The sequence below is a fragment of the Budorcas taxicolor genome, chromosome 14, assembly GCF_023091745.1.
Source record: "Budorcas taxicolor isolate Tak-1 chromosome 14, Takin1.1, whole genome shotgun sequence".
In the NCBI taxonomy this organism is placed as follows: Eukaryota; Metazoa; Chordata; class Mammalia; order Artiodactyla; family Bovidae; genus Budorcas; species Budorcas taxicolor.
In genome coordinates, this window is record NC_068923.1 from 2312284 (window position 1) to 2329736 (window position 17453).

A 17453-nucleotide genomic window follows, 5' to 3' on the forward strand; every position below is an offset into this window, starting at 1 on the left:
AAATGCATCTATAATGTCTGCAAACTTCCTGATGAAAACACTTCTCATTTTAGTTTCTTCTTGACAAGAAACTGACCCCAATAAATTAAAGATCATTAGTAATACTGATTCTTGAATTCTTGCCCCTTTTTCATTTTAATGGGAAATTTCTCTCTCTTTTTCAACTCATAGAGTGAACATGAGTTTCAAGCATATTGTATCTTCTTCTATCAAAATTTAATATCACAAGTGAGTGCACTCAGACTTCACTATGACCTGTAAAATAATTGTGGCCGGATTATCCGCCTACAGGTTGGCCTGTTCTAAGGGTATTATCTGAGAGATTAAATTCAGCAGCATATGGGTTTGTGAATTCTATAGCTTCAGAGCAACAAGAGAACATGTGCTAGACAGGATTCAACAAAAGAATAACCTGTCGCAGTCCAATGCAGTGGTCACAGAGCACTGTGAAAAAAGGAAAGCAGAATATCTCACTAGCAGTTTTTAATTGATTATATGTTAAAATGATAACAGTTCACATACATAGCAAAGTATGAAAGTAATTTCACATCTTTAAGATGGCAAGCAGAAAATTTTAAATTATGCTTGTGACTCAAATTGTACTTCTATTAGAACTAATACAGATGATATTTAAGATGTCCGGGTGGTGTTTTGTCATCAGCGGTTCCACTGACTCATTCTACCCTTGATTTAACACCAACTCAAAACATATAAGGAGAGGGGAATGGCACCCCACTCCAGTACTCTTGCCTGGAAAATCCCATGGGCGGAGGAGCCTGGTGGGCTGCAGTCCATGGGGTCGCTAGGAGTTGGACATGCCTGAGCGACTTCACTCTCACTTTCCTGCATTGGAGAAGGAAATGGCAACCCACTCCAGTGTTCTTGCCTGGAGAATCCTAGGGATGGGGGAGCCTGGTGGGCTGCTGTCTATGGGGTCGCACAGAGTCGGACACGACTGAAGCGACTTAGTAGCAGCAGTAGCAGCAAAACATATAAGGAAATAATAATATGTAAATAATATAAAATATTTTTCTTGCTATTCATGTAACTGTTTGAGGAAGGGTAATATAAAACAAATGCGAACAGTGAAGCAATTTCAATTGTGCTTTTAGAAGAGCCCATAGTCATTTCAACTAAAATTTCTCTTACAAATGTAAAAAAAATACAAAATGTAAGTTAGATTCCATTGTTTTCTAACATAAATTTTGCCAATACAAAATAATACAAAATTCAAAAGCAGATTTTTTTAGAATAATCTTATGAAGACACTGAAAATGAATATGTCTACCTGAACCTATTATTCAATTCTAGAAATAAATGTTTCATAAACAAATGAATAGAATCAGACTATAAAGATTGCTAAAGCAAAGCTTTAAATAGCCTCAAAAGAAGAGGAAAAGTGGGTTACATTAACACAATGAAACACTTTTATTCAGGATTTGTGATGAGGTAGTATCTTATCTCCAGTGAATCACTTCTAATTGAAGAGAGATAACATTTATAACAAACACTATCAAATATGACCAAGTTTACTGGAAAAGAAAATTCTACCAGAAAATTAGCTGCTCACATAGGAGACAGGTTAACATGCGATCACTGAATACCTTTAAATGAAAATCAGACTTATTAATTGATCAATTAAAAGCGTTAAGCAAAATTATGTATGTGTGTATATAATGTGCATTTATTTTTGTAAGGCATCAGGAAATCTATGATAAGCATACCACATTTTGTTGTCAAAACATAATTTAATAACAACCTTCTCTATATCAAAGAGAAAGTTGATTTAAAAGAGTGAATGTGGAAGCACAAAGGAAGTACTCTATCTAAATAAGATTCTTGTTTTTGAGTTTATAGAAAATTGTTGTTGAACCTACAAGAACTATTTATCAGCAGATCTACTACGTGATTTTCCCCTTCAAATAACTCCCTTTCCCCGTAACCATATCAGCGTACTGAAGGCTCCCTGAGAGACGCAAAGAAAACCACAGAAAGGCAACAAAAGGGAAAAGCAGCAGCCAGAAGCAGTTACAAATCACATCACGCCATTCGCAACGACACGCGCGGAAATACGTGTATGTGTGCCCTCGGGCTCCCACACGTACACATATATCTCTGCATGGACTTGGACGGGAGTGGGGGGAGAGGCAGACAGGCGGCAGATGAACATGGATGAACAACCTGTGAAGCTCCGTGACACGAAACATAGTGATGGGGAAAATCATAGGAGATTAAGAAAGTCCTTACTGTATACCTTTCTCGTTCTGGTGAATGCAAACTAGCGTCTGGTCTCAAGCAGTTGGTACTAGCACTCCTCGCCCTGTCAAGGGAGGGCTGCAGGTCACTAGTGCCAGTGCATTGCGTCCAGGGTGGAGGAGGGAGACAGAAAACAGAGAGGAAGACCGGTTAGAGAGGAGCCCATCCAGGCCGCCCCTGCACACAGAGCGCACGATCGCTGCGCCGCGTTCGTCGGGGCTGAGCGCCGACAGGATGGCCATGCACAATTTTGTTTAGAAAGTGACACTAAACAAATATTATGCTAGAATTGCTTTGCATAATTTTTAAAAGGGTCTCAGACTGAAAATAAATAAATAAATAAGACTAAGTCACACTTACTCATGAAAAAACTGGATACAGAAAGCACTGAAACGAAAATGCCTAACACTCCGTTACCAAGGACAGATGCCACACCAAAACAAAATGAAGGACAGCAGAGGAGGAAATTTTTACAACTCAGCTACTCTGGATCAAACACTAGACAGGGGAGGTGGAAGGTATGACGTCCAAACGTCCTTACCCAACCAGAATCTCATCAGTAAACCTCAGTGCTCTTGAGTGAAAGCATTCATGGTGAAGGGTTTTGGTTTTGGTACGTGCAGGCAGAATTGAGCTCCACAAAGTAAAATTATCCAGAAATAAAATAAAATAAATTAATTCTCATAATTAAAATCAAGTAATACAGCAAAAAAAAAAAGATGACAATGACTAGAAATCTGACATTTGAGTAGATGTAGATTTCATTTAGAGAAGTATTCTAGCATAAGTTTTATAATTAAAATGATCTTATTTTTATTTTCAATTGCTTTTTATTAGTCTTTCTACACTGTTGAGTTAGTCTCTGCTGTACAGCAAAGTGAATCAGTTTTATATATATATATATATGTATATTCATTCTTTATGAGGTTCTTTTCCCATATACGTATTAAGTATTGAGAGTACTGAGCAGATTTCCCTGTGCTACACAGTAGGTCCTTATTAGTTATCTATTTTAAAAGACAGAAGTGTTTATATATAGTGTTTTATTTCTCAGTCCCAGTCTCCAAGTTTACCCTCCCCCTTCCCTCCCTTAAAGTTATTTTTAGAAATCATTAGTGTTTCTCTGTAGATAATTAATTTTAAGAGGAAATGCTAGTGTTTTATTAGAATATAAATTTGCTATTTTTAGTAGGCTGGGGATTAGGGATTAGTTTATAACTGAGACTCACTGTTAGGACTCTTACCTGTAAATATCCCAGTGAGAACAGGTCTCTAATAAGGGCATCTTAGGCGGTAATGTTTTATAGTGCCTAACAAGATGTCTGGAACGTGGCAATGGAGACACGCAGGAAACAGAAAAATATATATGAAGTGAGTTTTATTAGAATATGAAATAAGTAAGAGGCCTAGAAAACTAAAAAGATGAATCTTTCGTTTTTCTCAGAAGGACCACCTTGATTATTTGAAGGTAGGAACAGAACTATTAAGTATGGAATTACAGACATCTGTGTGCATAATTAAGATATTCTAAATTATAGTTCAAAAGCCTTAATTTGAAAAAGATCTGAAACCTATACTCTATCTAGTAACAGGCATGAAACTTACTATTTAACTCCTGATTTAATATTATACCTACTTCTTTGGAAATAACAACTCATAGTTAAAAGCACTAACAAAATAATTCATGAAACTTGGGAATTAATATGACTAAAAGTTAATATTCTAATAAAAAGGAAAATGCTAACTAGTATTTCAGGGAAAAGGCTGGTCATGGTACTGACCAGGCAGTAAGGCAGGGAAGATTAGGAGATGACTATAGCAGGGGCAAGTCCTTTCCACTTATCAGCTTTTGGATACAAACCCAGCAACAGGTAACAATCACTGGAAACTGGGTGAGATGGATATTAGCTGCAATCAGAATAGTAATTCTGATTTGGCAGAAAAAATGGCAGAAACAAGGCCCAATGGGGTTGTGGCTGTCTATAGGACAAACGAGTACCAGTCGATTAATTTTTTATAATTTAAATTTAATGATATTTCTACAAATTTAACTATCAATTATGAAAATCTATTGTCCATTTGGCTTACATTAAAGTTTGATAAATTGATAATGGATTAAACATTTGCTTAGGACATATGAAATACCAAACACCCCCCTTCCCAGTTTATTCATGTTTATGCTAATGGCTGAATCAGGAAATCTCTTAAAACATTGGTGTAAAATGTATTAAAGTACCACCTTCAAGCACCAATCAAGAACACTTAAACTGAAGCAAACGATTAAGTCTATCTCACAAACAGTAGAATCTTCTTCTCAACTCTAAACCTAAGGCAAATATTTTACAAAATAGGTTGCCATATAACTTTTCTAAGCAGTTGGTTCAAAAATGATTTGGGGAGGAGTACACTCTAATTGGGGTCAGAAGAGAATGGAAACAATGAAAAATAGCACACAGTTTACAGAATGAAGGTCCACGCTGACTTTGCCATTTATTGACTGTGAACCTGGGTGATTCAAGTCAAATCATCCAGCCTTTTTCTACATCTGTATCACGGGAGAAATAATCTTTAATGGGGACGCTGTCTGTGAGCATTAAATCAAATAACAGGTACAAAGGATCTAGGACACAGTAGGAAGCCACAGCATTTTCTGTACCACGTGACTTTCTCAGGACATGCTCTATGAAAAGATTATTTAATATGACAATAATAGGAGGGGATGAATTAAACGATATGGGACAGATATCTGTAGCACACAACTTTGGTATGCTTTGCATATAAAATCTAGGCACTGATTTTAATTTGCAAACTTTTCAAAATACGTTTGACTTGCAAACTCTTAAACTGGTTGAACTTTGTGCAAGACTAAGTGAAGTGAAGTCGCTCAGTCGTGTCCAACTCTTTGCGACCTCATGGACTGTAGCCTATCAGGCCCCTCTGTCCATGGGATTTTCCAGGCAAGAGTGCTGGAGTGGATTGCCATTTTCTTCTCCAGGCGCTCTTCCTGACCCAGGAATTGAACCCGGGTCTCCTGCCTTGCAGGCAGATGCTTTACCGTCTGAGCCATTAAGACTACCTTCCTTGTCAAATTTTTTTGGGAAAAAAAAAAAAAACAACAAACTAGTTTAGTGGAAAACTTCAAATAGAGCTGATTTTGAATCCTTGATAAGTTACATATCAAACAAAACTTTCTTATCCTCTTCCCTCAACTGGGAAATGAAGATAATAATATTAATTTGATACAACTTTGTCAGGATGGTAAGAAAAAATACATTAATTAATTAGCACAGTTCTTCCTAGTCAGTGAATGTTATTTTCCTTGTTTACTGAAAAGTAGTAAACCCACAGGTTTTATTCTTAAAAGTTCTATGTGAATATGACAGGCTGTATCTTGAAGATGAAATTTTACAAAATGATGAAACTACTACTTTATTTTATTGTGCATATTATGATATTTTACCTTGAGAAATGAAATATAAGGGAAAGAAAAGCAACATATTTAGTAATTCTATGTATATTATTGGTGTAAGAGTGTTAAAAATACCCACACTTTGGTGCCTAATAAACATGAAGGCCGTATTTTGTTTTTGTTTTATGGTTGGAGTCATGTCAACAGGAATATGAGAAAACTTTCTGAATCGGTAAAGAAATCATTCCTATTAAACTGTTTCTCAAGACAACTAATACTAAAGCTGGAGACTTCAGCATTATAAAGAACCTGAGATGATTTTTATTATAGTTATGATTTTACATTATTTATCCAATTTGGAAGCAGGACTGACATTCCTCACTTTTCCCTGTGGCACTGCACACAAAGCTGTTTTTATTTTGAGGCAAGTTTTGTGCGTGTGAAACGTTAGGGCTCATTTGTATTAAGCACTTACTTGTGGTAAGCACATGTGCTTACCGTGGTCATGGTAGTGACCATGTTCACAAGCTCAGCAGAAGCCCGTGTCTTCAAAGACACAATAAACCTGCACATGCGCTGGCAGGATTTCCAGTGCAGCTCTCTCGTCCTCTTTCCTACCTACTCTTCACTGGCCACAATATTTGAGTTTATCTGCGTGTTGGTTTGTTTGCTTTACTGAATTACTACTTCTTTCCCTTCTATTAACTCCATACTGACAATAAATACACACCGATTATCCTGTAAGTAATCTGTAAGATGGTTTATCTGGGATATGAGATCTAAGCGGTGTAATAAGATGATAATAAAGCTCTAGGTTCCAATTTCGAGGAGGGTATTATGCCCCCTTTGGTCTCATCTTTAAAAAGCCTTCATACTCTCATGCGCTTTCAGGAGAACGTTTGCAGTGGAGCACTTCTGCACTGGTGAGGGCATGAAGGACTGGAGGGCTTGGAAGTTTACATGTCAAATATCTTCAATCTTTACCAAGATAGGAACTGAAGCTCAGCGATTAAAAATGAAAACGGTCAAGATTTTATTAAAATCAAACGAAGAAAACAACAATAGAATATGAAACAGACAAAAATTTAAAAAAAAAAAAGGCTAAAACAAAGCTAACTTACAATGATGTAAACAGCAACACTGCCACGCAGATCAGACTTTTGTGACTTGATGGGTGTATGTGGCAGGCCTGGGGACCCCTCAGAGCGAGGTTATAGAATTTTAATTGCAGAAATCGGTTCCTTGGTTTTGGGAATGTGTAAACAGTTCTGCAGAAAGGCTCATTAGCCTCTGGATTTTGAATGTGCAAACAGAAAAGCAGTCTGCCTGGATTAGAATTCAAATATGTTGGAACCTTTTCCACAACCTCCATATAAGACAAAACCAATTGAATACTGGGTAAATTAATTTTACGTATTTGTAATCATACCGCTGAGGGGAGATGGAAGCAGAGTCGAATGGAAAGAGTCATCACACACAGTTACTTCACCAAATTCCTGTAGTTACCTGGTGGTGTGTAGGCATTCTGCACTTCGTCCTCGTTTTGCTCTGGGAAGCATGAGAAGCTCACTGCACAGACAGGATGGGTGGTGAGTGAAACAGATAGGTCATGAGGCATTAGATGACATGGGTTTTGCCAATGGTATGCCGATGACAACAGGAAAAGGGAAGAAACCAGATTGTCTGCACTAGCATATTTGCTTGAGAGTTCAAACAAAAATAAACATGACAGTATTTTTAAAAATTTAAACAATAAAGTGCAAACATTATGGTCAAAGTCCTAGCTGTTGCTGATTTGCTATTCTATTTCAAAGTGATTTTATAGAGTATCAAGAAAAAACTTAAATGGATCCCTTCCCATGTAAGACACAGAAATCTATTTCCAATTCTAGACATTTGGTTATTTTAATAGCTTTTAAAAGCCCTATAACTCTGGCTTTTCTGCTTCTAATGGGACCTCTAGATCCTTTCATTTCTTTTTAGCAACTCAAAGCATGATGGATTTCTCGGCTCTTACAGCTACTAAAATGCAACGTCTCATTTTCTGTTGCTCATTTTCTGACTAGGAACATGCTTGATTAGGAATGTTTATCTTAAAATTGATACTTTTTCTACACTCAAATTCTTTCACTCTATTGAATGCCCTGGTCTAAAAGTCCTTTTTTATCCCCTCCTTCACATAAATTCACGGTGGCCCTGGTGACTGTCAACAAAGGGAGCCTCAACTGACGTCACTCCACCCTGAGTAGCCTGGAACCCTACTCTGGAGAGCAGTGTTAAGTCCCAGTAAGTTCCATCACCCCATCCTGAAGGTCTTGGCCCCACTCCCTCTACGGCAGGGTGACCATTACAGAGCTAAAAGGCTATCTGTGAGTTCTGTGTCCTTGATTATTTGGCAAAAAACTGGCCACCGAGTACCACTCTCCCTTCCTAACCCTCCCTAAAAACCGCTCCACTTCAAAAAGCCAGAAGACACTATCCAACCAGCTGGGGACTCTAACAACTAAATCAAACCCTGAGCTAGTGGGCAAGCATATCCTACACGAAGAGGGTTGGCCAGAGGAGCAGGTCTGTGGAATGTGGAACAATGGAACCAGAACGCTGATTTTCAGTAACTGTAACAGGAAGTACCTTGTTCATAAATAAATGCAGAACTAAGTTTACGTACACATCCATAGAAGAAAGAGTCCATTTCAACATTTTGTACGTTAGACATTTTAGGTTACTACATTTTATGAAAAGCAGGTGTACTAAAAAATATTGCTATTGAAGTTCTCACAGATACTGTGAAAGTAACAGTCTATCAGATGACCTGCACTTTTTTATTACAGAAAAAACATAATTTTGCAATTATACAAATAATATTCCTAAGACTGAAATACACAAAAAAATAAAATATTTAAAAGTAGCTTATATAGTCTCTCTTCTGTAATTTAGGTTATGTAAGTCAACAAAAAACTATATTTAAAACTGGCTAAATATAAATTCTGATTGTGTAAAATAGTGCACATTGTATGACAATATACTATTAGTCAAATATTTCCTAAAGGTGCATTTCTATTAGAATATCTCAAAAGTCATTCCCTGGGAGAAGTTCAGTTTTGAAAGATGGAATTCTTTTACTGTCTTTTGTGCTCTGCTAAGACATCTATCATATATGAAAACACGGCAAAGAAAATGTATCATGTTGAGATCATAATGTGAAAAATACCTGTCTTGTTCTGATAAACACTGACTGTCCACTTCTCTGATTCTCTGATCAATCGGGCTTCGGGAGGCATCACGGTGTCTGGTTGGAGAACGTGATCTTCTTGTTGGATGAATTTCATCTAAACTCCTAAAATGATTACAAAAAATTTTATGTATCAAAAGGTAACATTTTCCCCAAGCAATCTGACAGACTGACAGGAAAGAACTGATAGTAATTGGCAAACAACTGACATGGCTTGTAAACCTCTGGCCATATCCCCAAACGCCTGTTTTAAAGGTATTTATTGTCTGTTGTTGCTTGGCCTGTGCTGTATTTCCCCAATCTCCTTTTGAACTACTATCAAAAAAGGACCACAGTTTTCATCTGCATACTTAAATAGAATTTCAGGACTGCATTTCAGGGTCAGGTGAAGTACAGAAGGACATTCTTTATGGTTTATATGCTTTTCCAAACATTTACAGTGCTTCAAAGAGACAGCACCAAATTTCTTAAAACTACATTCTGCCTTTTAACCTTGTTTTCTCTGCCACTTCTCTGCCCAAGCTAATTTATTATGCTACAATTTCTCCCAACAGGAGAGAAAAACAAACAAACAAAAAAAGCAAAGAGAATACAAGACAGTGATTCAAAAACTGTGCTTGTGACATTAACTTCTTGCACGCCCTGGGAGATGTGTTGAGATTGGAGAACAGAATGTTGCACAGGTTGGGTCATGAATAAGATGGCATTTTGCCTACCCAGGGTTCTGAAAAATAACTGACCAAACCGTTCTTTCATTGCCCTTAGAGTGTCCTAGCAGTTTGCACGTTATTATAACAAAAATGCGCTGTCAGCGCTTCCCCGGCGGTTCACTGGTAAAGAATCTGCCTGCCAATGTAGGACGTGCAGGAAATACAGGTTCGAATTCCTAGGTCAGGAAGATCCCCTGCAGGAGGAAATGGCAACTCACTTCAACCTTCTGGCCTGGGAAATCCCATGGGCAGAGGAGCCTGGCGGGCTACAGTCCATGGGGCCTCAACGAGTCAGACAGGGCTGAGCACGCATGCACATAATGTAAATAAAGTCCCGTCAAGGATGCAAAGCCCTTCTCAAAGCCTACCTCTGTAATGGCACATTTGGTAAACGTGACCGTGGCCTCCCCTGATCATCGCCGCGATGAGGAGACACCGACCGTGAGCGGTGATGAGTTGTTCTCTGCTGCTCTGGCACGGTTAATGTTGAAGGTTTGCTTTCTCGAGTGCTAGACCTATAACCTACTGGTGAGAGTACACACGAAGAACAAGTCAATATTCTTCTATAATGTCCATGCTAACGTGGCGACGTCAAATTATACCCAAAGCAGCCACTGACCTATGGAGGTAAGTGCCATGCAATCAGTATTATCAGGCTTATCTTCAAAACTACTAAGTACACGTATGGAGTGTAACATACACATGCATGAGGAGCAAGCAGAGTTTGGCTCAACTCAAAGGTTACCATGGAGATACTGACATGAATATGACAGATGATGCCTCAAAATCATGATGAGTTGGGATACCGGCTTAATTTAAGCAAAGAATTGGTGATTTTTTTTCAGCAATACAAATCAAGGATTTGCCAGTGAACTGTTATTCATATACAGTCAATGCTTAGAAATGTGGTGCCTTTTTAAACTGTGTTTTAAATTGGTGGTGCCTTTTTAAATTGTGTTTTAAATTGTGATTTTTTTCATCTAAATGGCAATACATGTTATTTGGGTTTCAGATGGCTTCAATAATAAGAAAATAAATTCAGTATCATACCAATTTTAATGATCAAAGAAGAGTAGCAGGTCTTCACTATTACAAATACTGATTGTGAATTTTGTGAACCACAGATAATATGGCAATTTTCAAATGAAAATATGGTACTGGTGGAGATGACTATGGAAATAATACAGAACAAATTAAACCTCCTAAAGAAATAATAATCAAATCTACCCCAGACATGAAACTATTCCACAAATGTGCTATTAAACTAATTAAGTTAATAGTTCAAGTTAAAAATAAATTTTAACAGTCATGCTCCCATGAAACAAAAAGGTTTTTATGATCTCTGATTTAGTTAAACAGCAATCTCAATTACACAGTAACAGGTTAAGTATTTTTCACAAGGGTCATTGTCACTATTGTTGTAAGAAAAGTAAAAATTATGTGGCCAAAGGAAAAATAACTATATTTACAACTACATAAAATGTACACAACCTATGAAAACATTAAATTTAACATAAAATTAACTAATGCTCATCAGCCTGACTAATGCTCATCTATTTACGTGATAACTCCCACATCATTTTTAAAGGCCATGTGACATCATTTTTAAAGGCAGACTAAAATTCCCCAACAGTGTATCTGTTATGATTGTATAATCTTTTGACCTCGCTTAGCATATAAGGAAGGTCTTTAGATATTTCATAAAGGCTGGTTTGACAATACTGACACCAAAGAAATTCAGCCATTTTGTCACTCTCTAAAAACATCTAGCAGCTGGTGCTACAAGATGCACTTGAAAGGAAAAAAAAAAAATAAATAACTTCCAAGCAAGTTTTCCATTCCAAGGAGAAAGCTAAATTTGTACCATTACTCTGAAAATTTGTAAATTAAGAATGTTTGTTTACATTAAAAAGTCCAGAAGCACTATATTGTGAAAACAACAGTAAACTTGGTAGCTTTTGGTGTTCTTATTTTGGAGATAGGGAATGGCGGGAATGTTTGAAATGTAAACAGTAGTGATGCAAAATCATTTTCATTTAGTATTCATGCAAAAAAGTAATAATTACATACTGGTACAGTGGTAAAGAAACTGCCTGTCCATGCAGGAGACTCAGGTTTGATCCCTGAGTCGGGAAGACCCCCTGGAAAAGGAAATGGTAACCCACTCCAGTACTCTTGCCTGGAGAATCCCATGGACATAGGAGCCTGGCAGGCTACAGTCCATAAGGTCACAAAAGAGTTGGATATGACTTAGTGACTAAACAACCACAAAAACATCAGTAAACAACCAAATAATTATAAACATAAGTGCTATTAGTTTATAATTTCATATTCTTTCATTTTATAACAAAAAGAAAAGCAATTCGTGTATTATTTTTAATTTCACGTAGAGTTTCCTTGTTCAGGAAATTGTAATATCAAGCCTAGAAAGAGATCAACTAAATATACATGTAATATTTATTATATTAGCCCTTCATTGGCTATTCTGCCTCATCATAAAAGTATGAAGTTTTAGGTGAATAAAATATGAGAACCACCCGGAGAAGTACATTCTATTTAGATAAGTTGGAAATCACAGCATTAAGGTAATTAGCAGGAAAAATTTTTTGTTAGAAAGATTTGATAACAAGACCCCATTCCTATCAGGAATCATCTGATTTCTATTAAATATGCTAAGGGGTACCATTTACAACTACCTTCCCCCTTTCAATTTCATAAAAAATATTCTATTGAATTTTGTGTGGAACTTTCCATGTAGAGTGAGTGTGTCTAATTATTCTGATTCTTTAAGAAACCAACAAACTCAGAAAGCAAAACATGAACTGTAATCCACAATTATCCACTATTATTTAAAACCCTCGCTGATGGTCTGATATCAAGGGGTAATCTAAGTATACAGATATGCACAGAGCCAGATTTATTGTTATTAAGGGTATCTGTCACTTCATGCAGCAATCAAAGACTATATCTTCTCTGAATTACAGGGAGCAAATGAAGCCTAATTTAAGGGAACTCTCCATAATATTCTCCCAGTTTTAATGAAGTCGTAAAAAATCTTTAAATTGTAAGCTCAGTCACTAGTGTGGCATCTGTCTATTGGCATTTACCAAAATCGTTGCCTTCAAATTAGGTGCATACCTGTCTGAGGAATTATGCAAATTAAGGGGGCATATGTCAAGATCATCCTAAGAAAATGTTCTTAATATCCTAACATGTTCTCTTAATTTTTTTTCTCATTTGAATATCTCCCTATTTTTCATTAGCAAATAAAAGGAACAGGGTTAGTGCCAAGAAAATAAATCTTCACTAATTGGTTTTGCTCACTTTCTGACTAGAGTCAGGTGAGAAACAGATGTGAACTGCAAAGTATCACAAAGATTTTCCTAATTTATACAGTAACAAAAGACACTGACTTAAATAGTAGACTTTTCTAAAGCACTTCCTTTTTGTAAAACATACATACACATTCTAGGTAAAATCATTCTACGTATAATCAGCACATCACAAAAGCATTGAAGTTAAGCCATGCCACATGCAATTTAAACCCTGCCATGCACATTTCTCGGTATATTCCATGGACGGCTACATTATTTCCAGAAACACAGGAAGGAAAATCACAGAGATACAATATAAAACATAGGAGACTGGGATTTTTATTTAAAAATTAACTATATCTTTTCAGAATTCATATTTTCACTTCTGCTCAGAACATTTTGAGTTGACAGTTTTAACCTCACGAGCCATGCTTCTAAAGGAGAACCTATCTAATTTAATTTAAGGGGGATGTTAACGAATAGTTACTAGTCCATTTCACGCTTTCTCAATAATTTGGAACACAAGTCACCATGGAATAATATCATTCAGACTTCTCTGTGCTATAGATCTGTAGCGTGGGACCCAGGGAAGTCAGGAAACCCACAGGACAGCAAGCACAGAAGCACCGTGACGCCGCCACGCTCCCCCCACGCACCTGGAGGGACCACTCCAATCGCATCATCAACCTCATAGTCTGACATGTCACTGTCACTGATTCGCTGGGACCCTGCACGACAGGAAGGCAAAGAGATACCTCTGCGTCTGCTCGGGTCAGGAAATGTGGAGGGCATGGTCAGTTTTCTCTTTAAATGCTAATTACATTACTACTAAACACTTTATTTTTAGTGAGTGAAGTATAATGACTTCAATGTCTCAGGGTGCAAAAAAGTGATTTTCTTGTACATATAGATTCTGCGAAGTTCATGTGCAAGTTGATTTTCAAGTACTTGTTCTCCAAGGACACCATGTTCTCAGCATCCTTATAATCGCTGAAGACACACATAAGAAAGAAGATTTCATAGAACAGTATTTTGACTTTGCAAATTATTCTTTAATTAAGGTCTATAGCAAAGTGCATACCGTTTTCTACCCACTTATACACCCTCTTGCACAGTGCAGGCAGGATGGGGCTGAGTGGAAAGGTTCAGAGAGACCTTTCTTGGCTGGGACTCCGCGGAACTCACGTCATTGAAAGGACATCAGGTCCCTTTATAAATATTTATGCTTAGCCTTCAAAATTAGCCATTACACTGCATTAAAGATTTAACCTGAGGAAATAATTCACTGGAGAAGCACAAATATGACATGTTTAATTATATGAACATTTGAACTATTATTTGAACATTGATTCCAGGTTACCAAAATGAGGCTTCTAAGTTTCATTTGTCCAATAAGAGATTTAGTCATAATTCAAAAATTAATAAATAAATGCAGAAAAAGTACTTTTTTTCCCTCCAATCATCAGATGAATAAAAGAAAACAGATTTTACAATGTTTTTGAGAAAATGTTTCTTACAAATAATACTAAAATATCCAGGAATTATATGGTTATTGAGATATTCTACACAGCAGCCCATCAATTAAGGCAATAACTGCCCCATCAGTCAGCCAATGAACAACTCCATCAGCACAAAGGATTATAATTCACAGGTTATAAACTTTCGCCTCTGGAATGGCTCTACTATATTGTATGTATTACTTGCACTGGGAAAATGGAGAAAATGGTCTTGCCAGGCTTCTTTATATAGATGACTAATTTTTCAATAATCTCTAATGAACATTTGAAAAAATACCCTGAACGTCAGTATGGAACTCAGACCTAAGATCACAACTGCTCCTGGCCACTGAGCAGAGCGTCCACCTACTTTGCAGCTTCTTGCTGGCGCTTTCACTGTGCGGGTGTCGCCGCGGCATGAAGGGTGATGGCTGAGGCAGAGGTAGTGAAGATTCGTCATGAGTCTGAAGTTTATACCAATGTGGCTCATCGTCTAGAAGCGCTGTTTCCAACTCTATGAGGATCTGAAAGGACAGCCCTCGGGTTAGATCAAAGCTTTTCACAAAGCATAAGGAAGCAGCCACTATAACGCACGCTGAAGAAGCTGCACGAAGCATCTCACTCGGGTCTTGATCACTCACCTCTCCAAGGAACTCACTCTCCTCTTCCTGCACCCTGGGCTGGTCCCACACGGTTATTTCCAACATCCGTTCTCTAAAGTCTCTACGATGCACGTGCGAATAGACAAAAGTCTGATTCCACTTTGGTTCGAGGACTTTCTTTACTGTTTTGGTTCTCCTTTTACTTTTATCACTGAAAGGTAAGTATGCTTTATAAATGAAAAAGCAAACGCAAGTATATGCTGCCACCTACTGTAGCTCCATGCAATACTGATCTTGGAATATTTTTACCATTTGTAATTTATACCTGTTATATAAAAGTCTGAAAAGACAGTTGAGTTTAATACAATTCTAGTTTTAACTATGATAGAAGCAGTTGTTACGATTATAGACACACACACACAAGGGTACAGGCTAAATGATGTAGCTATCAAAGACCAATAGATGTAGAAACAAGGTAAGGAAAAAAGTTTAAATTGACAGGTTATTTTAAAGAAATATAAGGCTTGAGGGAATTTTTTATGGGCAATATGTAGCTTATCCCCCCACAGAGAATTACCTATTATATTTTAAGATTATATCAAGGTGTACAAATATGTGCAAACTCAACAAAATATAAATAATTAAGCATGTGGAAATTTTGGTATATCAATTATACCTCAATAAAACTTCAAAAACTAAATGAAACTATATCCCAGGAGAAGAAATTCTACTTTTTCCATAAATAAAGATTTTTGCATATTAAAAAAATGTCATACCTTCTATCTGGAAGAAAATACATTTTTACATAGGGATTCCTGGGACGCCCATCTACTCTAGGGGGTAGGTCTGTGGCTTGCAGAACATTGACAATCAGTTGGTGGCCCACCTTGTCATACCACAGCTTAACCTAAGTGCAAGGGACACAAAGATTACCATTTATAAAAATCACAAGGAATTAACATTTCAAAAAAATGTTATATTATTTTTGAAGGACATTTCAAGTTGCAAAATACAACTGAATTTTCAGCAAAGAATACCAACATGAGCACATAACCACTTTAGAACTTGACTTTCCTCTTCACACATTTTAAACATGACTTACAATAGGCAGGCCTGCAGTGTTAATATATACTCTTATGCCGTGTGATTTAATAAAAATAATGGCAAAAATTTTAGAAACAATAATAAGGGAAGAGGGGAATATTGAAATGATTACTCTTGTTTTTAAATGCTCAATGCAACTGTTCAGTGTGTGATCACTCACCTAGAACCAGACATCCTGGAAGTGAAGTCAAGTGGGCCTTAGAAAGCATCACTACGAACAAAGCTAGTGGAGGTGATGGAATTCCAGTGGAGCTATTTCAAATTTTGAAAGATGATGCTGTGAAAGTGTTGCACTCAATATGCCAGCAAATTTGGAAAACTCAGCAGTGGTCACAGGACTGGAAAAGGCCAGTTTTCATTCCACTCCCAAAGAAAGGCAATGCCAAAGAATGCTCAAACTACCACACAATTGCACTCATCTCACATGCTAGTAAAGTAATGCTCAAAATTCTCCAAGCCAGGCTTTAGCAATACATGAACCGTGAAATTCCTGATGTTCAAGCTGGTTTTAGAAAAGGCAGAAACCAGAGATCAAATTGCAAACATCCGCTGGATCATGGACAAAGCAAGAGAGTTCTAGAAAAAAAACATCTATTTCTGCTTTATTGACTATGCCAAAGCCTTTGACTGTGTGGATCACAATAAACTGTGGAAAATTCTGAAAGCAATGGGAATACCAGACCACCTGACCTGCCTCTTGAGAAATCTGTATGCAGGTCAGGAAGCAACAGTTAGAACTGGACATGGAACAACAGACTGGTTCCAAATAGGGAAAGGAGTATGTCAAGGCTGTATATTGTCACCATGCTTATTTAACTTAGAGGCAGAGTACATCATGAGAAACGCTGGACTGGAAGAAGGACAGGCTGGAATCAAGATTGCCAGGAGAAATACCAATAACCTCAGATATGCAGATGACACCACCCTTATGGCAGAAAGTGAAGAGGAACTCAAAAGCCTCTTGATGAAAGTGAAAGTGGAGAGTGAAAAAGTTGGCTTAAAGCTCAACATTCAGACAATGAAGATCATGGCATCTGGTCCCATCACTTCGCTGGAAATAGATGGGGAAACAGTGGAAACAGTGTCAGACTTTATTTTTTTGGGCTCCAAAATCACTGCAGATGGTGATTGCAGCCATTAAATTAAAAGATGCTTATTCCTTGGAAGAAAAGTTATGACCAACCTAGATAGTGTATTGAAAAGCAGAGACATTACTTTTCCAACAAAGGTCCGTCTAGTCAAGGCTATGGATTTTCCAGTGGTCATGTATGGATGTAAGAGCTGGACTGGGAAGAAAGCTGAGCACTGAAGAATTGATGCTTTTGAACTG

The 17453-nt window shown here is 37.3% G+C and overlaps 1 protein-coding gene across 1 annotated transcript in view; it reads right to left on the bottom strand.

The window, feature by feature from the left end:
• RIMS1 (regulating synaptic membrane exocytosis 1) overlaps positions 1-17453 on the bottom strand; it is a 594395-nt gene that overhangs the window by 151314 nt on the left and 425628 nt on the right. Inside the window, exons 13-22 of the mRNA XM_052651478.1 lie at positions 15796-15926; positions 15059-15230; positions 14788-14941; positions 13578-13649; positions 9976-10132; positions 8877-9002; positions 7172-7234; positions 3501-3578; positions 2798-2890; positions 2255-2344 (exon numbers count right to left, since the gene is read on the bottom strand). Coding sequence (XP_052507438.1) covers positions 2255-2344; positions 2798-2890; positions 3501-3578; positions 7172-7234; positions 8877-9002; positions 9976-10132; positions 13578-13649; positions 14788-14941; positions 15059-15230; positions 15796-15926 — 1136 coding nt within the window. The remainder of the gene's footprint in view (positions 1-2254; positions 2345-2797; positions 2891-3500; positions 3579-7171; positions 7235-8876; positions 9003-9975; positions 10133-13577; positions 13650-14787; positions 14942-15058; positions 15231-15795; positions 15927-17453) is intronic.